Raw genomic sequence first — 26,014 nt, forward strand, 5'->3', positions numbered from 1 at the left:
CTGGCACAACTTGAGGTTGTCTCCTCTCACCCTGTGGGTGCCAGACCAATGACTGCAGACAGGCATTTGGGCTGCCCTGCTGAGGACTCTGCTTTGGGGAGACATGTTTTCTGCAGGGACAGCTTTAGTCCCTGCAGAGTCATTGACTGGGGCGTTGGGGTTTTATTTGCCTGGTTGTTTTTTTCACATTGAGCATAGCTCGTAATTTCAGGAAGACTGTGGTGCTGAGTAACACCAGCACTGTGGCAGGAGGAGCTGCTGCTGGAGCTGTTCTGTGGTATCCTCCTCTGTATGGAAATACAGGTCCGGAATGACACCAGCTACAGGCTGAATTACGAGCTGGGAAAGTAAACCCACTCCTGCTTTCTCTTCCCCTGCCCCACTTTTATCTTCTCCACTTGCTGTGAATCCTTGTGGGTCATCAGACAGGTCGGGAGCCAGCCTGTACTGGAATGGGACTCTATCTAGGTCACGTGTTTTGGGGGTGTTGCATTAAGAATTAAGTGCATCTAAGCCTGTCATCTATCAGTCTTGCTAGAGAAGTGGGGGACATGGAGCATGTCCATATTTATGGAGCAGGGAGTTACCCTGCTGCATCCATTTTGTCTGGTGGAGAACAGGACAACAGCAGGAATTAAACCTGCTTGGCCGTTGATTCCACATTCAGGGATCTGGGCTAGGGGGGATCAGGGCAGTACCTTTAATGAGCCCAAAACAAGGATGTGGAAATCTAACCCTCACTAACCCCAGTTAAATTGATGTCATACAGCCGGTTAATCTTCATTTTCACAATTAATAAAATAACCCAAAGCCTTTCTTGCCACATGAAATACACTTGAACAATTTATCACAGCATGTTAGAACCAGGAGCCAAAAAGCTTTAGGCTGCTCCTGTCTTCAATATTAAATGAACACGAGCACTGACAATTTTAGGAATTGTGAGGCTAACGAGTCCTTTTGTGGTTTTGTGTTCGCCCTGGGAGCAGAGCAACAGTAACCTGAGGCCCTGATGAATTTTTGTTCCCACAGAGCATGTTCATTTTTAAAATTGCATAAAAGTTTCCTCTTGTGAGCAGGTCCAACCACCAGTGAATTATTCAGAAGTTTGAGGATGTTTTGGACTTGTTGCTTGGTCTGTAATGGAAGGATTGAAAGGCAAATAAGGAGCCCCTGTGGGTGAAGGCAGATGACCCACCTGGATGTACGTTGTATATTTGCAGTCTCTGTATCCCAGTGGAATAAAGGTGCTCAGGTGTGAGTTCACCTTGTGCTTTAGTAGGACCTGGTCTGCTACATCCAGTGTGGGCATGAAGCTACTTATTCCACGGTAAGGTTTTGAGTGAGTCCTTTTCCAAAGGACTGCTGGATAGAACGAAGTATGGACAGATTGTATATAATCTGAGAAAAAACAGACACATGGCAGGTTTGGCCCGGTGTGTTCCCAAAACAGCCACACTTGTGCCTCTGAGGAGTGTGTGTAAAGCCAGAGAAAGCATTCATGCATTATGTAGTATTTTCAAAGTGTGGAGGATGCTTAGACACCTCCATCCTGGAAATTACTGCGAGCTTGCTGGCAGCATTTCATGTGTGCTGGTTTTCCACCCACCTCCCTCACAGAAGATCTGACTATAAAAACTCAGCAGAGCTGGTTTATGCTGCCCATGTAGCACCAATGTCAGACCACGCTGATTTCCCCAGTGTCACAGCACAAGGCTTGGCCCACATGTCTGGTTGGAGATGATGGAGGTGACGTGAAGCACACGTGTCACAGCTGTCCGCAGTGCTGTGCTGGGGCAAGAATCTGTGTTGTGCTGTCCCCAAATAATCATTTGTATCTTCCTACTAAAGCACTTGCTGTCTCCTGTTCTTGTGCCCTTCACACACCACAGGTGACAAAGGTACAGGAGCACAGGTGCAGACAAAGCCTGCATGTGTGTTGCACCCCAGTCTAGTTGTGCTGGAGGGAAGGATGACACTCTTTATACTTCAGTTATGTAGCGTGGTTTTTTTCCTCCAGCTCTTAAAATTCATGTGTTTCTAGAGGAGAAACAGGTGGTAGTCGCAGCCTTCCCTCCCTCTGGAGCTGGCTACTTTCCCAGAACAAAGCAGGTTGTTTCCAAAATGGGCAGCTTTGGTAGAACCACGTACAGTAAACCTTCAAATACTCTGGTATTGTTAAGAGTTTCCTGTACTTTGTTGAGTCCACCTTTAAGTACTCTTTGAGCTTCATATTCTGTATCCTGAAGTGACTCTATACATTCTTTGTGTCTCCTTGTTCCCAAATCTTCAGTGCACAATCATCTTATCCTACCTGAGTCAGCCAGTTGCTTCAATGGGGGACTCAGCAACCTGAGGCTCAGAGGTTCTTTCTGGTTTCGTGCAGTGTTGGTGATTTAGGTGTTCCTGCAGTCAGTCAGGGAGCCCAGCACAATCAGGAGAGCAAGTAGTGCTGGCAGCAGTACCTTGGCTGCTGGGTGCAGCAGTGCCCAGGCTTGCAGGCTTCCATCCAGGATCGCTGTTGCTATAAACAGGAACGGGGTGCATGTAGATCAGCTGGGATTAATCTCTCCTGACGGTTGGGAGGCAGGAGTCTTTAACCCTGAGTGGGGCTTGGGAGGGGGAGGAGTGAGTACCACGAAGCAAAGCTATTCAGCTGTCCTGTCTTTGGCTCACTAGAAGCCCTGGATCAAAGCTGGGAGGAGAGGAATGTCAGAATTCAGCACACAGCTGTGTGGTGTGGAGCCGAGGAGCTGCACATCCCATGCAGGCAAAGCTCATGAACAGCTTTTCAGGCTGTGGCAATTCACATGGCTTGGGGATAAAGCCAGGCTGGATGAAGGCTGAATTGCAGGACCCCTTGGTTTGCCTTTCCCACCCCACAGACGCCTGTACCCTGCTGGAGGATGCTGAGCCGTGGCCCCCCTCCTCAGGAAGGGAGTGCGGTGACAGAGATGTATTGAGCACACACTATTATGTTCCTGCAGCATGTGTGATGTATTATGCACCTTCCAAACAAACCTGATGCAGTCCACAGAGCTCAGTGCAGGAGTTGAACTCCTTTATGTTTTCTCTCTGGTGCATGACAAATCCATGCATCATTTTCAGTGGAACGTGTTGTCGCACAGCTTGCCCCAGGAGAGGGAGGATGGGGACTGGATGCTGCATCGCATGCTCTGAGCTCAGCTCTGCTGGGAGCTCATGGTGGTGTAGCCAGGGCTCTGGGTGGAATAGGCACATAATCTTTGTCCCAGACCCTGATGGAAGCATCAGCGAGGCCACTGCAGCATGGCATTGATTTAGGTGCCTTGACAGTCTGCAGCTTCCTCACGAGGGACAGTGGAGGGGCAACACCAATCTCTGCTCTCTGTGACCAAGGACAGGACCCAGGGAATGGCTGGAGCTGTGCCAGGGCAGGTATAGGTTGGATATCAATAGACAGCATGTGACAGCCAGGCTCCTGCATGGTTGGGATTGCAGTCCTGAGTCCAGGCTTCTGGAATGAGCGAGGCGAGCCTTTTCCAGCCATTCTCATGTGGAGAACTCGGAGCAGGAACACTTCTTTCCTCACCCTTGAGTAGATGACGATTTTGTTTGTACTGTTGATTTTCTTCCTTTCTGTTACTTGGGATCATCTAGTTCTATCTGAATCTTGTCCCTGTCCTCCTCTCTGTTGATATTGCCTCACTAGTTCTGCTTTTTAGTGCTGCCCTTGATTTCCACTTTAGCCAGTTACTTAGTTAGGAAGGACTGCTGGTTTTCCACTTCAGGTAGCAGCTTCCTGGGGCTATTGTTCCCCAGGGCTCCAGATGCTGCTGGTCACAAAATATATTATTTTGTTCCTTAAAAGTATATCAGGTTACTGCCTTAAAATAGGAAATGATATCTCAAGGAGGCTTAGAATCTCTTAGCCCCCGCTGTTTGCGTTCTGCTCAGCAGTCAGTCCAGGGAAGGTTCGGGCTGGCTCAAGTCCCTGAAGGACAAGGTCATGCTCTGTGTGGGAGAGGAGGCTCTCCTTTGACATTCTCATTGCCTGGAGCTCAACCAAGTCTATCTTGCAGAACCAGCTGAACCCAGAGCCTCTACGCACAAATTCATTAAGCTTGATGAAATGAGAGGCGAGATCGGGATGTGCTGGATACAGGAGGCTTCACTTTGGGTGTCCTCTCTAAATCTCTCAGCTGTGCAGTATGTGGCAGATCTAATTTTCAGACCATTTCATGGCAAGAACTTGGCTCTGTCCACGTTTCTTTCCACAGAGCTTGTGAAACAGGCTGCTAACACTGTGGGCTGCAGAGGGAGGCTTGGGCTAGGCTTGGGTTTCTTTTGGAAAAGGAAAGAGCTTTTCACTCTCTATAGTGGTCCAGGCTTTAATGTTCTTCCAGTTGGGAACCCAGCCAGGACCACAACCTGCTCCAGAGCTCCCACTGCTTGGCTCCAGGGCCTCCCACACAGAGGGGGAGTGTGTGCAGGGGAGAGCCTGCATGTGGGTCTGCACCCTGCGAGAAGGGTGATGGCAGTCAGTCTTCTCTGAGTCCTCAGGACAGCTCTTTTCTTTTGATGTTCAAGGATTCTCCTCTCAAATCCATTCTTGGCTGATAAAGAGGTTATAGCAGTTTTCTTGAGCACTGTGATTTCTTCTGCAGAATCTAAAAATGTGCCATCCCTACAGCACTTACTGCTTTAGAGACATATGTCCAACAACTGACTTCAGGTTTCATTTCAAGCCCTGGCATGTTGTTATAGTCTGTCTATTCAGGGAGTTCCCAGTAGTGTTGCAAATATAGGTTTCATCCAGTAGTGCAGAGCAGGTTGGGATTCTCCACACCTCAATGCAGATGGGGTGAGTTCAGCTCGTGTGGGTAAACCAGATGTATTGTGACCCAGGGAGTCACAGTGCCACTGGAAGCAGATCCATACCCTCCCAAGCCCAGCTGGAAGCAGACCCATACTCTCCCAGGTCAGCACACAGCCAAATAAAAAGGGCTTGTATAAAGGAGGGAAAGGGACTTTTTTTATGAGCAGGTAGTGACAGGACACGAGGCAATGGTTTTAAACAGGCAGAGTGCAGGGCTGGATGGGAAGAAGTTCTTCCCTGTGAGGGCAGGGAGGCCCTGGCATAGGGTGACCAGAAAAGCTGTGGCTGCCCCTGGATCCCTGGAAGTGCCCAAGGCCAGACTGGACTTGGAGGAACCTGGTCTAGTCGAAGGTGTCCCTGCCCATGGTAGGAGTTGGAATGAGATGAGCTTTAAGGTCCCTTCCAACCCAAACCAGTCTGGGATTCTGAGATTCGCCATTCCTTATATTTGTAATTTATCTTCCCCACAGCTTCCTGGAAATGATGGAAGCCCGAAGTCAAGGACACACCTCACCACTAGCAACGAACGGGCAGAGCCCCTCCTCTGGCTCCCAGTCACCCATCGTACCTCCGAGCTCCACATCCACAGGCAGCTCCAGCCCCGGCACCCCCCAGCCGCCACCGCCACTCGCCACAAGCTCCACCATCTCTCCTGACCCCGCCCCATCCTTCTCTCCAGTGCCTGTGCCCGAGGCCCCGCAGCCCCCCGCGCCCGCCGCAGCTCCCGCGGCCCCCCCGGCCGCAGCCCCCCCGCCCAAGCGTGGCATCATCGCGCGGCTCTTCGGGACATCCCCCGCCGCCGAGCCCGCTCCTCCCCAGCCAGGTAGGTGCTGCTGCCCTGTCCAGGCAGGATGTGACCTGTGGGCCTTCCGCTGTTTCCATTTGATTTTCTCCCTGCGAGAGACTGAGCAGACAGGTGTGTGAAGGCCACGGGCGCCATGCGTGTGCAGCGGGTGTCCAGGGGGAGTTGGGCTGTCAGTCTCTATTTTTCTCCTGATCAGCGTTTTGGTTTGTCTCTGTGCTGGATGGGGACTGTGCCCAGCCAGCTGGGTAGTGGCTGTGGCATGCTTAAGAGGAAGATCCTGAACACACAGGAGACGCTAATAAAATAAATAAAATGTCAGGTTCCTACCAGGAGAAAAATGCCTCTTTAATAGCAAAACAAATGGCTAGAGAAGGTATTTGAAGTGCCATCCTTGCACACGTGTGGCAGTCCGGAGGGGCTCCTGTGTGTAACAGAGAGAAGCAGAGTGCTGGGTTTAAAGGTCATTCAGCCAGAAATGGTCACGTAGGTCCAGGCTCCGCAGCAGATCCCTCTGGGAAAATCTGCTCCTTCCGAGCAGGTCTGGGGGGTGGGAGCCCTCAGCCCTCAGCACTGGTACCCGGAGGAGCAGCACAGCCCTTGGTCCGGACCCTGCCGGACAGAGTGCCAGGGCTGAGGCATCAAGGGTTTGTTGCATGTAATTTTACTGATCCGGACCATAATTTGCCTGTCACATTCACTTTGTTTGTGGAGCTAACTGGAGCTGCAGAGCTGGCACTGCCTAAAAATCATGTCATAGTTTGAGTCACCCTTTGGAAATACCTCCCCTCTCACACTGGCTCACAGTGCTCCTGAGACACCCACAGAGAGAAAGGAGGAGGTGCTGGGAACATGGGTTGCAATTTCAGATGTTGAAATGGTCTGGTTTTAGATCTGCACACAGTGTTCTGCATCCTGTGCCTCTTCCCAGATATGACACAATGCACCCATTTTGGTTTGTTTATGACTCTTCCTAGCCAGAGAAAACAAAACAAAAAGCAAAGAGGAGCAGATGTTAGAAATTCCTTGTCAATAAAAAAAAACCTTTGTCATTTTGATCTGTAGAAAAAAAAAAGACAAGTGGTCTACTACCAGTGTTACAGTGATTGGGTTTGGGGTTTTTCGTTTTCTTCCCTTTTTTAACTCTTTCTTAGCTTGTCAGCTATTTTGGGCTTGTGACTTCCAGCACTGATATCTCGGAATGCTTAGGGGTGGTTGCAAAAGGCAGCCTGGAAGAGCTGATGTGTCAGTGTTGCAAGGTTTCAGTAATGTGCCACGGGCCTGCCCCTCCACTGGAATGTGCCCAGGGACTAGTTCACTGGAAAGCAGCTGAAAAATCACTGTTACCAAGTAATACTTGGTTTTTCTGGGAGCTGCTATTTAAGGTTTCTTTTGAAGTCTTCGAGTAGTAATTCCTTTGTCTGTGGTTTAGCTTACACCAATGCTGCTCTGTGGCATTAGTGGTAGTGTTTATATGCAGAAGTGATCTGAAAGTTGTGCTAAGGAGAGCAAAATCTAGGAAAAAAAGACACAAATCTTGTTTTACCCAAAAGGAAAGATTCTAGATGTGAAGTGCAGCATGAGCAGAGGAAAAAGATTGAGTATTGCAAATTCTGGAAAGGTTAATCACTTCAGGATTCTCAGTTATGCTAATTTAATGAGTTTTCATCCTGATACCTTGATGATGGGTAAAGGTATTTCTACAAATAAACTATATAAAGTCAGTCTCTGTTTGAGGTAGCTCTTGAGCTTTTGTTTGCCCAGGACATCTAAAAGCACAGTGTGAACAATTCTGCCTTGGACAGTTGCAGCTGAAAAAAGCAAGAGGATAGGAGAGGGTGAACTGAACAGTCTGGAAAAGGTAAGAGAATGGCGAAGGGACATCCCCCAGGAGCAGTGCACTTAGCACAGGTGTAATAAAACCTGTGGTACAGTCGGTTGCAGCATTCCCTGGAGAGCAGAGCCAGCCCTTGCCAGAGAGGTTTTCAGTCTGTCTAAGAGCCTGGGTCAGCCTGGTGCATTCTAAACCACAGCTGTCCTGATCTGTGAGTGCCTTCGTGTCAGACTCTGGGCTGGTTTATATCCTGTTCATAACCTTCCTCTTCCCTCACTGTGGAGCCAAGGTCCTGCTCATGGCTGCTGCCACCCTGGGAAGCACAGATCTGGAAAAAGCCAATTTCTGTCTTGTTTGTGGTGACCCATGTTTTACAACTCCTGTTGCTAATGCAGATCCTGCTGCTGCCACTCCTCCCCCCCACCCTGCAGCCCCTGCCAAGGTACAGAGCGTGGAGGACTTTGTTCCTGAGGACAGCCTGGACCACAGCTTTCTGGAAGACCCAGCGCCGCAGAAAGACAAAGGGAAACCACAGGCCAAACACCGGCTGGATAGTGAAAGGTAAGGAAAGGAGGGTGGAGGGAGGCTGGCACAGGGACATGCCTGGATGTGCAGCCTGGCTAACGTGGTGCAACCATTCAGTGATTCCAGAGCAGTTAGCTGCCCCAGAGGCTTTCTGGCTGGGGTATGGTCAGTCAGCATTCACCATCTTCCATTTAGTGACAGACACTGCCCCAGCCCTGAAACTCCCTGTGCCCTGGGCTGATCCCACAGCGTGGGCAGCAGAGGAGGGGGATTCTGCCCCTCCACCCCACTCAGGTGAGACCCCACCTGCCAAGCTGCCTCCAGCCCTGAGGGCTAACATCACAAGGATGTAGAGCTACTGTAGAGAGTCCAGAGGAGGCCACAGAGCTGCTCCAAGGGCTGGAGCCCCTCTGCTCTGGAGCCAGGCTGGGAGAGCTGGGGGCGTTCACCTGGAGAAGAGAAGGCTCCAGGGAGATCTTACTGCAGCCTTTCAGTGTTTAAGGGAAGGTGAGGACAGAGGTTTTAGCAGGGCCTATTGCAATAGGACAAGAAATGGTGATTTTAAACTAAAAGAGGGGAGATTACGGCTAAGTATAAGGAAGAAGTTTTTTACAACGAGGGTGGTGAGGCCCTGGCACAGATTGCCCAGAGAAGTGGTGGATGCCTCATCCCTGGAAACATTCCCAGTCAGGCTGGATGGGTCTCTGAGCAACCTGCTCCAGTTGAAAATGTCCCTGCTCAGTGCAGGGGGTTGGAACAAGCTGAGTTTTAAGGTCCCTTCCAACCCAAACCAGTCTGTGTTTCTATAATTATCTACTCCAAATGGCAGAGCTGTGCTTATGCCATAAGCTGGATTTTCTCTTTTTTTCCGTGGTTTTTTTTTTTTCCTGGCTTCGATGGTTTTTAACCAAAAAAAGGGAGAGGGGATTGTGTATACTGAGCTGCTCAGACAAGAAGATGTGCAACGAGCTGTCTGAAGGCAGACTGTCTCTTAAGAGGTGACCTAAGCATACTCTCGGGCTCTGTATCCCTTTGCTCAGAATATTCCTTGCCTGCTGCCTCTTGTCATCAGCACTGGATTACCCAGGAGAGTAATTAAGTGCTGACACTGCTCATCTGTTAATGTGGTGGATTCTGCGTCTTTTGACATCTTTGTCATGATCCAGTATTTTCCACTTCAACCACAGGAACTTTAAATCAGTGCTGTGTGTGAGGCTCAATGCCTGTAAATGCAGGTCAGCCTGAATCATCATCCCTTGTGATGGCAGAACACGTGGATGTTTTATTAAAACAAAAAAAAAAAAAAAGGAAGAAGAAAGTGGTGGTTGCTGGCAGCGTGCTGGCCTACAAAGCATCTTGCTCATGGCTGTGGCAGAGCTGAGATATTTTTCTGGGTTTAACAAGGAATCGTCAGGAGAGCCAAGCCTGACCTTCTGAGGAGCTGGGTCCTGAAGTGCCCTCAGAGCTCTGGAGCTGCAGTTCTGCTGTGGGCAGGAGGCTGATCTTTCACAAAGGCTTCTGTGCTTCAGCATGTCAGTGGAAGCAAATAGGTGTTAAAGTGTATAAAAGTCAAAGATGTTGCACAGGGGTGCAAGAATTCTGCTCCTTGGTTTAGAGTTCATCTGTTGCTCACAGTGATAACCAGTGCTGTCAGAGCAGCTCTGTTTCCCTGGGAGAAGACCTTGCAGCACATCCCTGCAAATTCACATGCTCGTTATTTCTCTACAACCTGGCATCTGTGGCTTGCTCTGGTTTCTTCTATATATCACACAGTTTCTCAGTGGTCTGGCAATTTTCCATTCTGTTTCTTGCCAAAAAGGGCCTACTAGAATAAGCCAGATGTGCTGAAATTCAGAGATGCACATGTGGTTCTGACCATCACCTGCAATAACTTTTCTTTCAGGATGCCAGTTACAGCCCCACGGTAGCCAGGAACAGCATTCCAGTTCTGTGAGCACTGTCCTCTATAATCAGCTTCAGTGAGGAGGTGGTTGTAATTGCCACAAAATCTGCTGCAGAAATTTATCTCTGACCTAAAGAACACAGTAGATCTGTGAAATCGCTCAAACCTTGGGGAGATTTTATTGGTTTTAAAAAATGGAGTCCTGGAAGTTGCTTGTCCCCTGTACCTGAGTGAGGAACAAGGCCTGAGAATGTCCCAGCAAGGTGCATTCAGGTCTCGTGGTCATTTTGAAGCAGATACCTGAGTGTTGAACTTACACAGCTCACCAGCATGCCTGAGTGTGCTGGAGCCAAGGGTGAGCTCCAGAACTGAAGTGTCATTGAAGATGTGGCAGAAGAATGAGCCATGTTTTGAGAATCTGTGAAATTACTTCTACCCAAACGAGAGGAATTGCCTTGGTGACTGCGAACAGGAGTCCTGCAGGGAGCTCCAAGAACACCACCTCGTTGCACTGAGGTTTCACGTGTGGAGCAGAGATGCATTCACAGGGTTGGAAGGCAGCTCGGGGGTCATCCAGTTCAACCTCCCCCTCATCCTGGGCCACTCAGAGCTGGTTTCCTAGAACCATTTCCGAATGGCTTTTGAATTATCTCCATGGATGGAGAATCCACAGCCTCTCTGGCAACCTGTGCCAGTGCTCAGGCATGCTCAACTCCCTGACCTGTTGGTAGTGCTTTGCCTCATGAAGACCAGGACACCATTGGCCTTCTTGGCAGCAGGGGCACCTTGTTCAACCTGGCACGCCCCAGGCCTGCAGTGGAGTCCTGGGTTTTGTTTAATGGCATGTTGTGGTTCTCTGACTTGCAGTAGAGAACTCCTCAAATCAGTTTCTTTACCAGTTAATTAGGAAGGTATTTCAGTCTCCCAATTTGCTGTTTCAGAACTTAATTTGCTGCTTTTCAACCTGATGCCATGAGCCAGCATGTATGTGAGTGCCCCAGAGGACCTAATCTGGCTCCAAAGCATCTCCCCCTTGGTTCCTGCTGGGTCAGGCTGGCCTGGGTCCCTGCAGGGGCTGGAGGTGTCTGAAAGGCAGTTTATGCTTCACCTGACACCGTTCCTGATCTTTCTTTTCTGCATCCTTAGACATTTATCTTAAACACGAATTAGATTTCTGTGTCCTTACATCTGAAGGGCTTTGAAGTGGTTCTTGGCTTTTATGGATCTGTTATGGATTCAGTGGTGCCCGGCTGCGCTAGCCCGAGGGAGGGAAGCCAAGGTTCACAGTAGAAGACCAACATCTCCTAGAACAGCCATGCAGGCTCATCCTGCAGCGTGGGATTCCCTCAGCTTACCTGCTTTATTAGAACTTGGGTTTTTTCTCTTTCTTTAGCCCCAAAAAAGGATGTGGCGAGAGCCCATGAGCTCCCCAGGGCTGTGGGAATATGGCCCACCCAGGTCTGAGGTTGTGAGCTCAGGTTGCAGCAGGATTTGTTTCTTCCCCAGCAGCCAATCTGTGACACACCAGAGGCTCACTGAGGACACCCCAGCAGGCTGTAGGGTCACTAGCTCAGGGCAGACCACAGTGAGCAGCATCATTTTGGGGGGGTACCTGCACCTGCAAACACGCTGGCTCAGTGCTCATGCCAGCTTGGCAGGGCTTCAAGGGCTGGAGGGAGTGGTGCAATGTGCTTGGGTTTGCATGCTTTGCTTTCCTTCCAGCTGGAACCTCAGGACCACAAGCTGATCCTAATTTTGCCTTGTCAGAGCCTGTTTATACTGCAGCAGTGATTTTCCTGATGTATATTCACTCCATTGCTCTGCTCTTCCGCTGTCGCTCAGCGGTCTGTGTTGGCTGGAGATGGAGGCAGGGTTCTCACTGCGAAGGGACGTGACCCACTTTGGCGAGGGGGTGTACACATGTGGGTGTTCCGTTCGGACTGGGAAAGCTGGAAAGGCTGCAGGTCTGGATTGAGTGTGGAAGGACATTGGCAGCAATCTCTTAAGAGCCCCTGTGCCTAATAGAGCAGTGATGTGTTAAAGAAAGGCAGTGTGTCTAGTTCGGAATAAAATCCTGCCACTTTTAGGATGCAGCTCCATTTTCTTTTCAGTGCATTTCAAGAGGAAACCCTGCCAGTGCTTTGAAAACCACAGGAATCACTCACTTGTCATTCCTCCAGCCTTGGGGGCTGGTTGGGCACCAGTTTTCCTCTCCTTTGTGTGGCTGGGCTGTGTGCTTGCGTCCTGGCGTGGTGTGAGAGCAGCAGTGTTAGTGATGAAGGGGCTCTTCAGCAGCCTGGCCCTGCTCGGTTGGGCACTGAGAGCAGGTCCTGAGAGCAGAGGGATCCATGCTGAGAGCAGAGGGAGGGCTGATGCTGGCCCTGGTCTTGGCACTCCAGCCCAGACAAGCACTGGTTGTGATGGCTCTGTGCTGCACCAGGTGTCATTGGCGTGGTGTCCCATTGTCACAAACAGCTCCATTGTCTGTTGGCAGCTGTATTAACTCTTCAGAACTATCTTGTAAAGCAGTACCCAGCCGTACAGAGGAGCCAGAGCGAGCAGTTACCATCGTCCTGACTGTGTTTAGGGTATTTCTCATCTCACCAGCACACCATACTCCACTGTCTTCCAGTGCTTGTCCTGTGCTAGTGACTGGGAACACCACTTACTTCCAGTTTAAGGGTTTTAGGGTTTTGTTTCTGTCTCTACAATCGAATCTGTTCCAAGCTATAATAATTTTTTTGTCTCTGTGTAAAAATGAAGGCTGTGCTTGTACACTCCAGGTGGCATCACTAAAAGGGCAGTGACTTGTGTGTGGTGTTATCAGGAAGGAGCTAAGTATCTCTTGTGGATAAAGCAAATAGACCAAGGAAAGGTGGTGCAAAGGCTCATCAGCTGAGCCTGGGGAAAAGATCTATATTCCTGACATAAACAAATTTTTCAGAAGGTGTTAAAATTGAGTCCTAGGGACGTTCAGACAAGAATCCTCAATTTCAGCTGCAAAGCTCTCTCAAGCTGCCTCTGGACGCAGAACTGTGCTGCATCCAGGGAGGCTGACATACAGCTCTGGCAGTGTGTCCCTAGGTTAATTTAATTTGGGCAATGTTAAAGCATGGCTATGGTGTCTGTGTATCTGCCTGCTTCGGGGAGCACTGCAGAAATAGAAATGATCCCAGGAAGCTAATAGCTGCCAGTGAACTCCCCTAGCAGTGACAGTGTATGATCAGGTTTAATTACAGGATGTGGGATGAAGGCAGGCACTTCCCATGCTTTGACTGACTGGTCCTTGCGTGGTGGATGGAGCCCCATGTTCTGAAGGAGCTGAGGCCACACGCTGCTCTGTGCCACTGAGGCTCACCTTCTCCAGACGCTCATTTCCAGCTTGAGGGGCAGCAGCTGCTCTGTGGCACATCCTGCTGTGGCCCTTTTGGTGTGGGGCTCATGCCACTGCCGCAGCCTGCGGGCAGCAGGTCCAGCCTGAGCTGGGCAGGGGAAGGCTGGCAGTGCACAGAATCACAGAATCACCAACTGGTTTGTGTTGGAAGGGACCTTAAAGCCCATTCAAGTCCACCCCTGCCACGGGTAGGGACACCTCCCACTATCCCAGGTTCCTCCAAGCCCTGTCCAGCCTGGCCTTGGACACTTCCAGGGATCCAGGGGCAGCCACAGCTTCTCTTGGCACCCTGTGCCAGGGCCTGCCCACCCTCACAGGGAACAATTTCATCCCAATATCCCATCTAACCCTGCCCTCCTTCAGCTTAAAGCCATTCCATTATCCTATACCTCCTGGCCCTTGTTCAGTGTCCCTGTCCAGCTCTCCTGGAGCCCCTTTGGGCACTGGAAGGGGCTCTAACATCTCCCCAGAGCCTTCTCCAGGCTTAACTATCCTCATTTTCAGCCTGTCTTCAGAACAGAGGTGCTCCAGCCCTTTAATCATCAGCTGCCCCAGGCTGAGGATGTGTGCCCTGAGGCTGGCTGTACCAGCCAGGCCAGTCTCAGTGTCTGTGCAGGGGGAGGCAGGTCTCTCCAGGACATCCTGGGGTGCTGTGTCTGATCACTCTGTTTTGCAGCGATGGAGAGGTGCCTGGGGGGAACCCCATGGTGGCAGGTTTCCAAGACGACCTGGATCTGGATGACAAAATCCCCAGCAGACCAATGCTGGTAGCAGAACGGGTGCCCAGCAAGAACATCACCCTCTCCAGTGAGGAGGAGGAAGAGGAAGAGGTGGAAGACTCTAAGGTCATCCTCATACCTGATGGAGACAAAAACACAGAGCAGGAAAAAAAAAGGTACAGAGCACAGACTGAAGTGTGGGGTTGTGCTGGCAAACCTGGACCTCTCCTCAGTCCTGCCACTGACTGTGTGGGGCCTCTGGGCAGTCTCAGTGTCTCTGTCTGCCTGTTCTTTAGCTGTGAGCTGGGGCTGTAGTTACTGTGGGTGTAACTGCTGTGTGTGGTGTGTCCCGCCCCTGCCTTGGAGCTCCTGTGCCACTGGGACGGTTCTGCGTGGGAGTATCTGCCTGCTTTTCCTCAAATCTGAACAAGAGCCTGGAACTGAGCACCAGAGTGGCTGTTTGTGGTGGTGTGGGAAGGAGAGAGGAGTCACGTCTTGCATGAAGGGAGTGGAGTCACTCTCCACATCCTGTGCTGGGAAACGATGAGATGGGTCATGTTCTCCCCATACCACATCCTGTGAGGTGAGGGTTAGGGTTAGTGTTAGGGACACGAGGGTTGTCCTCAGCCTGAGTGGTGCATTTGACCCCACACCCCTGTAGGAGGCACTGCCTCTCCCAGCAGGATGCACGATGCAGCCCCTCAAGGCAGGCTCAGCTGTTAATTGTGCTTTGCTCCACAGAATAGGGATGGACAGACTCTGACAACTTGTTTCTTTCTTCTCAGGTCTTCCAGAAATTCTCTGAAACCCCAGAGTGAAGCAATTTTGACCAAAGCAGCTGACCCGAAACCTCCTGACAGTTTACCTCCCCGTTCTGGGTCTGAACGAAACAGCAGCAGCAAGGGCAACATGAGCCTGTCAGCTCCTGCTGCTGCCCCCACAGCAGCAGCCCAGGCCTCCAAGGCCACTGCCCAAAGCAAAGGACTTGCTTCCAAGCAGAAAGTGGTCAAAGAGGAGAAGCCTGAGGACTCTGACAGTGATCAAGAGGGACCAATAGCTACTCAGATGCTCTCATTTGTTATGGATGACCCAGACTTTGAAAGTGAGGATTCTGACAGCCAGAAGAAGAAAATGGTAAATAACAAGCCCATGTTGCTGTGAGCTGTGCCAAGCTGAGCTGGAAGGGTTGAGGCATCTCCCTGAGCAGAGCCTTCATCTGCTCTTCCTCCCCTCAGCAGCAGTTGCAGCAAGGCAGGTGCTAAGCAACCTGCAGAGATTGATGTGAGCACAAACCCAGCAAATGCTCTGAGTGTGAAAGCCACATGGCAGCAAGAACCCCATAGCATCACAGATCCATAGAGCATCCTGAGCTGGAAGGGACCCAGAAGAATCATTGAGTCCAACCCCTGGCCCTGCACGGACCCCCCAACAACCCCACCCTGGGCACCCCTGGCAGCGCTGTCCAAACGCTCCTGGAGCTCTGGCAGCCTCGGGGCCGTGCCCATTCCCTGGGGAGCCTGGGCAGTGCCCAGCACCTTCTGGGGGAAGAACCTTTTTCTAATGACCAGCCTAGACCTCCCTGACACCAGGTTTGTGTTTACAAACACGAACAAGATTTCTGCTTGTGTGTTTTACTGTGCTGTTTATTCTCAGCCAGTCCAGCAGTGTGGGAGGTACCAAATACAAAGCTACTGGGTTTCCACCTGAACTTTAACATGCATAAGGATGTCTCTGCTAGAAAGAGTGAGCTCCTTGCAGTCAATCCAGCAATAAAAAGGCCATCACAAAATTTACTTGGCAACGCTTAAAGGGAAGAAGAAAGGTCTGCTTGGGAAGGACTTTCCAGGACAGCAGAGGTAGCTGTAAGATCTGTGACATTCAGCAGGTGTCTGCTCAAACATGAGATACACCAGGAGTCCACTCACACCTCCCCTTTATTACAGGTGGAGAAAACACTTCTGCCCCTCTTCTCTGCACTGGTCAGAACTTGCTGCCTGGCTTGAGAGATCCCTGCTTTCGATGACCAGTACTCAAAACTTGCAGAGCAATCTCTGGAAACTGCTAGCAGTGATTTGGGTTGGGCAGTGGCTCTTCAGGGGTGTCCTGACGTCTGGGTTAGCTGGTGTTCAGGGGGTTTCCCTGTGTTTGCATCATTCTGAAATCCTGTAGAAAGGGCTGTTGTCACAGTTTCTTTGACCTTGCTCATGTGTCATGCTGTTTATTAAGTAATTTTCCATTCATTTTGCATCTTCACTTCCTGCTTTTCTTGACAATTCAATATGAAAGCAAAAGTATTGGGAGCAAGTTTCCGTCTCTTGCACGCACCAATGAGAAGGGATTGGTGAGGAAGCAGCAGTGCCAGGGAATGCCTGACACAGGGAATGCTCCATAGCATGGGAATGCTTTCCCAGTGCAGGGTGTGCTGGTCAGGCAAACCAGTACAGCCATCACCATTAGCAAGGTGGGGGCATTGCCTGACCAGCAGCGCAGCAGGGCCGTGTTCCGTCAGTGCACAAGGACACCAGGAGGGGTTGGATAACAGATTCTGAAGAGGATCAGTTGGCAGGTATCAGAAGATCATTAAACTGAATTTCCGTTCCCATCATGCAGAGACAGAGTATTTTGGGGTAATTTCCACGCTCTGCAGCATCCTGGGTTTTAGCCCACATCAAAGGGGCAGATTTGCCCTGGAAGCACATTCCCTTTTGGCTCGATGAAGGGAATTGTTCTGCTTCCTCAGCCCTGCTGCCTCTGGTACCTGAGACCCACAGAGCTGCACTGCAGAAAGCTTCTGTCGCTCAGGGCTGGAGGGGAGTTTTCAGTCTGTTAGATTGGATTTTCCCAGAATAGAGGTGCCTCCCCAGGGCAGGAGGAAGCTGATGCTGTTGAGCTAACAGAGTTGAAGGTCTGCCTACGCTGGGAATTTGATTTCAGCAGCCCCAGTGTGAAGAACACCCTTGCCAGTACCAGTGCGACTGAGGCATTTTACCAAGGCAAAAATTAGAGCTTGTAAGATCCAGGACATTGATTTCCAGGCAATAACAGCTCAGTTCAGCTGCCATTTCCTTCCCTCCTCCCCACCTGCTGACATCTGACATTTTTGTTTGCAAAATGGTTAGAGATTTTGGTTGAAGCATTTGTCAGTGTTTTCTGCCTTTGCTTGTCTCTAGGATGAATTCCCAGTGCGGGAAGATCTCTCTGAAATATCTGATGATGATACCTCGCTGGCAAAGCCACCCCAGCCTGTGAAATCAACAGTCCCCTCCTTTAAACTGAAAAATGACTCAGATCTCTTTGGCTTGGGTTTGGAAGAAGCTGGTCCCAAGGAGAGCAGCGAGGAAGGTAAAGCTCACACCTTATTTCCACTTTTGCTGTTCTTGTTTGTCAGACATTTAGTTTTTCCAAAGTCTTTCCAAGGTGTCAGCAAACCAATTTGTGCTAAATAAAATACCCTCTAACTTCTGCAGTGCCCTGTATGAGTCTGTAATCTGGTTTAAAACAGCATGAATAGCTTTTAAGATTTTCCCCACGAGGAGGAAAGCTTGGCTTGTCCCTGGCACCAGCCGTGGGTTATTTTTGTCCCAGCTGCAAGCAGAAGCACGTCTTTCACAAGCCGCTGCTGTGTAAGGCTTCCTGCGTAGCCCTGTGTGCCTGGGAAGTGGTGTTCAGCATTGCATTGCAGTGTCCACCCCCTCCAGAATTTGGATCAGCTTGGACAAAATGCTCTGACATTCCCTGCCAATTTCCTCTTCTATTTTTGGGAAAGATGGGGTGAGATCCTGATCACAACCTAAGCATTCCTCAGGCTTTATTTTTTGCCCCCCCATTCCCTGAGGGAACAAATCCTACTCATGCAAATAATTCCTGCTGTCTTGGCATTACTGCAAAGCAACTTCCTGTAGACCTGCCCCGATGTCAGCATGAAAGATGGGAAGTTAAAGATTTAAAGAAGAAAAAAAGCTGTGAGCAGCACCAGAGAGAGCTCCTTGAATAGCTGTTCCAAAAGTGTGAGGAAGGTGTCACAGGCTGCCATGGTTCCATCAGCTTGTCACTCTGAGCTGCTCAACAGCAGAGCTTGAAATAGCTGTAAGTGCATCTGCAGAGGCCCAGGTCAATAATTTAACTTCGGTTTAGATTCTTAAATAATTAAACGTGGGTTCCTCATATCTCCTCTTTTGGTGATAAATATAAAACCATCTCTCAGTCGTCAGTGATTGGAGCTTGCCTGGCAGTTAGGCTTCTCCAAGGCTGCATTTACACATCAGCTGAGGAAAAAGGCATGTGTAGGTAAGAGTGACAGTCAGATAGCACATGTGAAAAGTGGTGCTGTCATGAAGCCTCTGGTGAAGCAGCTGAGCAGGTACTCCCTTGTTCAAGGAGGTTTTGTGCAAAGGCAGTGGACACTCAGCAGCCAAGTCATCAGCCACAGTCAGTGTGTGGCACATGTGACAGGGCTGGACTCTGGGACTCATTTGGTGGTGTGAAAGTATTCACCCCTGCAGAGCAGGGCTGCAGCAGGGATGCTTTGGGGATGTAATTTCCGTCCACAGTGTGAGCAGCAGTGAGCATTGGCCTGCCAGGGTATCCCATCTGCTGACACCATGTCCTCCATCGTCCTCAGAGAAGATGCCTGGGAGGATTTCCATCAGAGGGGAACTGTTCCCAGCAGCTCTTCTTCAGTTCTGGAAATAACAATCCAGTCCCCAACTCAGCCTTTGGACCAGTTTGTAGAGCTGGTCTCTAGATGTGTTTGTTGTAGCTGTGACACAGCGAGTGCTAGGTCAGTGTTGATCACACAGATCATACAATGCTCATAATTAAACAGGACAGATATGGTTGACTCAGGGTCTGGGTGCTGGGGCCTGTGTTGGTTCCCAAAGGGGCACAGTTTGGCCTGGGGTGTTGGCATTGCCTTTGCCCATGGCTCCAGGATGGAGCATTTTGTTCTCAGAAATGGGGCCAGGGCAGAATTGCAGCTCTTACCATTTAAATGGATTAAACACAGTGGGTTGTTTTTTTTTTTTTTAACAGATAAACAACCTTCTAAGGAGAAAAAGAAGAAGAAAAAGAAAAGCAAAGAGGTACTGTTTAATTCTTCAGACCTGTCGCGTTACCCACCTGCCTGGAACAGGGGTGGCCTTTTGTGCTGTCCTCCTGGGACTTGGTGGACTCCCTTCCATGCTCACATCCTGCAGCTCTGATCTGTGCCTCCTAGGCTCTGCAGACCCCTGACCTTCAAAGCAAGGTTTCGGAGCAGTTGAATTTTGAAAAGGGAATGTGTGAGTTTGCAAAACACAGGATGAGGCAGAGCAGTGCCTCTGTGCTGGACTGTGTGTTCATAGCACCATGATTTTCCAAGCAGAAGGGTGCCCACAACAGACCTAATCTCAGGGATAGTGAGGGAAGTCTGCAGGAGCCTTTGTCTGTGCCATTTAAGCCTGTCCAACACCGTGGTATTGTTGGGCTCAAGCACTCTGGCAGCCCAGTGCTCTGTATAACCCAAATGGTCTCTCTGGTTTTCTGTCCAAACGTGCAGAAGGGTCTTCTGGTGCTTCAGCCTAAGATTCCTGATCCAGTTGAAGATATCCCTGCCCATGGCATGGGGGTTGGACAAGGTGAGGCTTCAAAGGTCCTTTCCAGCCCAAACCATTCTTCAGAGCCAGGTGTCAGGGCAGTACCTCCTGGGTCAGTGGCACACTCAGAGGATTTGCTAATAAAGATGTTCTCATTTTGCAGGAAGAAGACAAGTCAGTGAAAAAGAAGAGCAAACACAAGAAGAGCAAAGAGAAGGAGGAGAGCAAAGAGGAGAAAGACAAAAAGAAAAAGAAGAAGAAGAGCAAGGAGAAAAGCAGTGAGATAGATGAACTTGAGGCTTTTCTTGGCGGAGGAGGAGCCGGCATGAGCAAACCACGGGGCGGGGGGGACTACGAGGAGCTGTAGCTTGGCTGTGAGTGGACTCTGCACCGTGGCTGTCTCCATCTTCTCTGACGAGTCACCCCAGGACAGGCACAGATGTGTAAAGCTTTGGCCCTTTGCTTTGTAGTCTCGCAAACCAGAGTGAGCAAAACAAAAGCTTCACATCTGTGTGTGCTGCTCTGGTGCATCGTTACACAAAGAAAACCCAGCTGAGATGTACGTGAGCCAGGGGAAGGTTCAGGGCATGGCTCCCAGGCCTGCTTCCAGGCTGTCGGTTTTTCTCCTTCCAGAGATGCCCCATCAGGTCACTGGCAGGCTGTGGGGCGAGGGGACCTGCCTCCTGCTCCATCCCTGCTGCATTCCACTCCTGCACACCTGAAATTCCTGTCTTGTTAAGAGGAGTGCAACAGAACATGCCGCATGAACGCATCGTGCTCGACTGTCTCAAGTCTTTAACTTCTTATCCTTCCTATTTTTTTAAGGAGAAAGGTGATATTGGCCATTGCTTCATCCAGCAGTTGATGAGCTTTAAGTCAAGCAGATCATGCTATGGTACAGCTCTCTAAAGCAGCAGGCACAGGGACAGTGTGAGAGAGTGTTTGTTGAAGTCCTGTGAACGGGACCTTTCTGCACAGCAGCTTAATTAGCTCTCACTGGTGCTGCTGTTGGAATTCATGAAGCCCATTGATTTCCGTGGCCCCAGTGTCTCAGACACTACATGTAAGCTGCTATGCAGTTTGGGAAAACAATGAAAAGTGCAAAGCTGACCTGAAAGAGAGAGAAAAATCAGTGCTTTTCTGCATTTCCCACCCTTGAATTTGCATATTCCAGAATCCCCTGCTGCTGGGACCTCTCAGGGACATGACTCCATGTGGAAATGAAGATATCCAGAGCTTCAGAATTGGCTACAGGGCAGTGTTGGCATGGCAAGGCATTTGCTTCTCAGGCATTTTACAGTCAGGCTGTAAACCCCAGCTGCTGCTCTGTGCCGAGAGGGACCAGCACTGCAGCTCGGCAGCGTCCGTCCTGCTCCAGCTTCTGTCCATCCTGCAGCCAGCCAGCGTGCTGCCTTCTGCCCCAAGCAGAGAGCCTCCTCTGTCCCATGACTTTGGGAAGCCTTTTAGTTTTTGCTTTGAACTTAAACCCATGGATTAGTACCTGCTCAGCAGCCGTTGGATGGGCACTACGGCCACCCCTTGGCACTTACTTGTGTCTCAGTGAGCAGCCCCTGTGTTTGATGGAGCTGGTCAGTTCTCTGTGCCCCTCCTGGTTTAGGTCTGGGGTCCCTTGCTCAGCTCAGATGGTGAAGCTTCCTCCGGGTTTTGTGCGTTACATTCCCTCTTGCTTGTAAGTTGATTTGAGGTTTAGTTTTGTTCTCCCTCACCTCTTTTTGTTGTAAAATGTCAGCCATGAAATCCAAACTGGAGTTTCCTTCTGCGTCCCTATAAAGCAATGTGTTCTTTTGATCCATTATCCACCCAGAGCTGTCTTGACCAGCAGGCATTTCCTGCTCCATTTTTCTTTTTCTTACGCCCAAAATGCACTTGTAACCATTTCCCTATAAAACAAACTGGTTTTTTGCTGCATGAGCTGTGTATTGTTCAGGTCTGTCTGCCATTAGCATTTGCCTCCTCTGAGCATTCCACGTGGCACTGTAGGGAAATTGCATGGGACAGTTCAAACTTTGCACATCTGGGGAAGAAAAGGAAGATTGAGACAGGACCGGTTTGCAGCCCTTTTGGGCAAAGGCAGGTGCCTCAGCTGCTGCGGTCCCAGAAGTGCTTCTGTTCCATCCGGATTTTGGGTCATGTTCCATTTTTGCGTCGAAAAACCCTGGTACAGTCCATTCTGACTATAAAGCTCTGTTGTACACCTGTCTCTGCACCTCTTCTTCTACCCCAGAGCCCCCATGCCTGGGCTGGGAGCTGCGTGTCCCTCCTCGTGCTGCTGTGCTCCCACATCTCGCGGGACGAGATGCTGAATTAAAAATCATTCCAAAAAAAAAAGGAGCTGAACATAAGAACCATGAGTTCTTTCCCCAAAACTGAAGTCTGAGAGAGCTGCTGTTTCCCACAGCGTAGAGGGGGCAGTGGTTTTAGTCGGGTGTGGGTACAGGGGCTGTCCTGGTGGCCAGTCCCTGCTGGCACCGGTGCTGGCCTTGATGTGTCTGGCTCCTGTGCCAGGTTTGCTGCCCTAGGAGCCTTCACATTCCCTGCAGCTTGGCAGCACGAGGAGCTGAGGCAAAACCTAGCAAAGATGAGTCATTCTGCTCCAAAATACTCCTGTAAAAGAGAAAGGCAGATGTGGGAGCTGGCTCTACTTACACTCAAGCCCCAGGAGGGTGTGTGGCATGGTTTGGCTTCTGCAGCCAGGCCAGAGAAATCCCACCCTGTGGGTGAAGTGGGAGCGTGGAAGGGAATAGCAGCAAAAAGGCCCTTTTTATAATACACACAGAATCACAGACTGAGGTTGGAAGAGGCCTTAAAGCTCATCTCATTCCAGCCTCCTGCCATGGGCAGGGTCACCTTCCACTAGCCCAGGTTGCTGCAAGCCCTGTCCAACCTGGTCTTTTTAGACTTCTCCCCTTTCCAGGGAATGCTGAACTGGTTTGAGCTACAGCGTGAGGTGTGATCCAGAGCCAGCAAGCATGAGGGAGGGGACAAGGAAACGGGCCTTGTTTGAGCCAGGCTTTCCCATTCCATCCTTTCAAAGAGGCTAAATATAAAAAGTATGTACGTGCCTGTCATTATGGGGAAGCTTCTGCAGGATCACAAGGATATAAATAGTTCCTGCAAGCATCTCTGCAGGTACCAGGGTATTTGCTTTTGGGTTTATCAGTCATCCAAAAAAAATTCAAGAGCTTGAGGCCGAGGAGCTGCAGTTTCTTGCAGCTAAAGCTGGCCGGAACTGCAGGGGCTGGGTCTGGAGCAGTAGGAGGGGGAAGTGCAGATTTATCACCCAAGCTGCTGAGCCACGTGCCTCAGCCCTGCAGGGCCTGTGCCCAAGGGACCATGGCTGGTACCTGGCCTGTGGCTGTCTCCTGTCAAACCTCAGGTAAGGAACCAGCACCAGGACAAGCTGACAGGTCCCTGCAGCTCCTGCCACCCCCACTCCAGGTGTTTCTCTGCCCATGGCAAGTGGTTGGAACCGGCTGAGCTCTAAGGACGCTTCCAACCCAAACCACTCCATGATTTTATGATCCCTGTGGAAAGCTGTCCATCACCTTCTGCCCTGGAGCTGTAGTCTGTCTCACCAGTGCACCCAGCCTTCTTCATTCCCAATGGTCAATGCCAAGGGCCACCTGCAAGGAGTGCCCCAACGGTGCCCTTTAAGGGATGCAGCTTTGCCCTGTTTCTGTTGCTCCCATAAAGTCATGACAAGTCTTTCCCTGGCTTGTCAAGGCCCAGGGTGGGAATTTGTTTCCTTCCTCCCAGCAGTGAACATGAAAAGCTGGATTTTAGCAGGACACAAAATGAATGTGTAAAGCTGTGAGTGCTCTTGGAGGCTCTGGGAGCCTGCAGGGCAACCTGGCTGTCCCCAGCCCTGACACTGGATGGACCTGGGGAGGGACTGGGCTGGGGGGTACAATGGGTTTGCTGTCTGCAATGTCCCCGCATCCAAGGGTCCAGCTGCTTGGAGAGCCCGTGGTGCTTCCCTGTCCTTCGGGATGCCCCAGAGCAGCCAGATGAGTGATGAGGGAGAAATTTTGCAGTAGGACGGGCTTAGGAACCGGGGCTGTAGCCTAGCAACAGCCTCAATCATGGCATAATATAATTAATCCAGCGCTGGCTCAGTCTGCTGCATAAAGATACCAGGGCAAGTGGGTGAGCCTCTTTACCTTGGGGGTTTGCCTCCAAAACCAACCTGCAGCGTCTCAGGCATGTCTGGCGTGTTCCTGGCCTGAGGGTGCTCCACGGTGAGTATCCAGCCTTCCTTCCCAGCCCCCCGGCAGGGCAGGTGCTGAGCAGAGGGAATTATCCTCTGGCACCTTCAGAGAGCCGTCGTGGGCGATCCCGTGGGCTCAGGCAGACCGCAGCGGGCTGAGGTGTGGCGAGGTCGGCTAAACTGGGGGCTCGGCAGCCTGTGGGGAACAGGACACCATTCCAGGTTAAAGCAGGAGTGCCTGCACGTGTGCTCTGCCTGGAGCTGCACGGGGATACTGCCGTGGGGCAGCCAGCCCGGGAACCCCTGAAACTCCTGGTTACCCCCAGGTTGTTGGCAGGCAGGAGCAAGGAGCGAGGCAGCGGTGCAGCTCTCCATCACCACAGAGGGGAGATGGGAGGCGGAGGGCGGTGCTGTGCCTTCCGGTGGCAGGGGACACCTGCGAGGTGTCAGTCCCGCCTCTCCATGCTCCGGGATGGCACGGAGAGCACTCCCAGTGCCTGAGGCTTGGCCTGGACAGCAGCCGCGGCTGCAGCCCGAGCCGGTGTCTGCAGGCTGGCTGCGGGAGGGTGCCAGCCAGCTGGGAAAAGAGCAGGCTTTTCCCTGGAGCTGGCAGGAGAAACAGCCCTCCCTGTGCCTTTGGCAGGCAGTGGCTCCGTGGCAGGTGTGAGAGTGATGGGTTCCCACCCACTGGGGCCGGCACCAGTGTCTGGGCACCCCTGCAGCTACCAGAGGTCCCAAGTGACCGGGCTGGTGTGTGGCATCACTGAGGGGGGCCGGAGGGAGGTTCAGCACCCTGCCCAGTGCACTGGTGGCAGGGCAACACCGAGATCCCTCCTCACAGCCCCAGTGGAGCACGAGGGTATCTAAAACAGGGTTTGTCTGTGGCCCTGCTGGGGTCAGCAGATGGATGCCCTGAGCCTGACCTCTAGACTGGATTCCTGCGAGCCTTTGGGGACCGACTGGTCCTTCCCAAGGAACCCCAAGAGGAATGTGAGGTTACTGCTCTCTGTGCAGGCAGGGACCTCTCAGTAGCTGCTCAAAAGGCTTCACCCCACCCTTGGGTGCCACCAAACCCATGGGGGCTGCAGGGAAGGGTCCAGCTCCCTCCCCAGCCCCCAAGTGGGCAGCAGGGCCTGGTTTCTCCCTTGGTTCAGAGCTGGAGGCAGGGAGGGGATGAGAGGGAGAGAGGAGAGGAGCTGGAAGGAGGGGAGACCCTCAGCCAGGCATCACGCTGATACCGACAGCTTGGGAAAAGGAGAGCATCACTTGCAGACAGGAGCTGCAGGGTGCCAGCAGCAAGCATCTCATCCCATTGCAGCTCTGCCTCTTCCAGCTGTGGGATCCTCACGTTACCTTGGAAACAGGGGATTTCGCAGCAGCTTGCAGTGGTGCTGCCTGCGGTGGGGGCAGAGGCCCGTGCCCGCAGCACTGCCCTGCCCTCCCTGTGCCCCCAGCCCTGCCTGTGCTGCTCCCCCCTCAGCCCTTCCCCAGGAGCAGGGGTGGGGTGGCTGCCAGACCCCTTCTCCTCCCTCTGGCTGGTCCTGCCGTGAGTGCTCTGTGCCCACTCTGTGCCCCCCGCTGTGGCTGCCCACACAGTGAGGATGGGGAACAGAGAGCCCCGGACAAAGGGAAGGTGTCAAATGATCGAATATTCACCCCCGCTGTGAATTGAGCAGCGTGGGACGGAGTGGGGCAGCCCCAACACTTCCCAGAGTCACACACAAGTCCCCAGCACGGCGAGGCACTGGGTGCCAGTCACTCCCGTTTCCCGCCGGGTGGGCATCAGTGAGTGCCACAGCCCCTCATCCCCATTTTGGGGTGCCCCACACCGTTCCCCCAGTGCCGGAGCCCTCACCACCACTGCCTGGGTGGCTGTAGCACCTGTGGGGAGGACGCAGCACCCACCCCCTGCCCAGAGGCCTGGCCAGCCCCAGCTGCAGCATCTTCCCATGGAATCTCATCCCACGGGAGCACGGCACGGACCCAGCACCGCCTCCCGGTGCTGCGGGTGGCACCCTGACCCGTTCCGTGCTGCATTCGGGAAGCCGAGCGAGAGCCAGGAGCTGCCTCACCGGAGCTGCTCACGCTCGACTCGAGGCGCGCCCCAGCCCATTCCTGGCGGAGCCGTCACCCCGCGGCTGCAATCGCCCTGACACCGGCTCCGTCTCGCAGGTGGCCCCG

The 26,014-nt window shown here is 51.7% G+C and overlaps 1 protein-coding gene across 3 annotated transcripts in view; it reads left to right on the forward strand.

The window, feature by feature from the left end:
• Positions 1–21,825, forward strand: part of RABL6 (RAB, member RAS oncogene family like 6) — a 50,561-nt gene extending 28,736 nt beyond the window's left edge. For 2 of the 3 annotated variants that reach the window (XM_032130647.1, XM_032130649.1), the window contains 6 exons: positions 5,326–5,678; positions 7,887–8,052; positions 13,990–14,208; positions 14,818–15,166; positions 17,203–17,374; positions 19,064–21,825. In XM_032130647.1, coding sequence (XP_031986538.1) covers positions 5,326–5,678; positions 7,887–8,052; positions 13,990–14,208; positions 14,818–15,166; positions 17,203–17,374; positions 19,064–19,233 — 1,429 coding nt within the window. In that variant the 3' untranslated portion in view covers positions 19,234–21,825. The remainder of the gene's footprint in view (positions 1–5,325; positions 5,679–7,886; positions 8,053–13,989; positions 14,209–14,817; positions 15,167–17,202; positions 17,375–19,063) is intronic. The other variant, XM_032130650.1, reaches the window with a different exon arrangement.
• The last annotated feature ends 4,189 nt before the right edge of the window (positions 21,826–26,014 follow it).

This window comes from Corvus moneduloides, chromosome 21 (assembly GCF_009650955.1).
Source record: "Corvus moneduloides isolate bCorMon1 chromosome 21, bCorMon1.pri, whole genome shotgun sequence".
NCBI classification, from domain to species: Eukaryota; Metazoa; Chordata; class Aves; order Passeriformes; family Corvidae; genus Corvus; species Corvus moneduloides.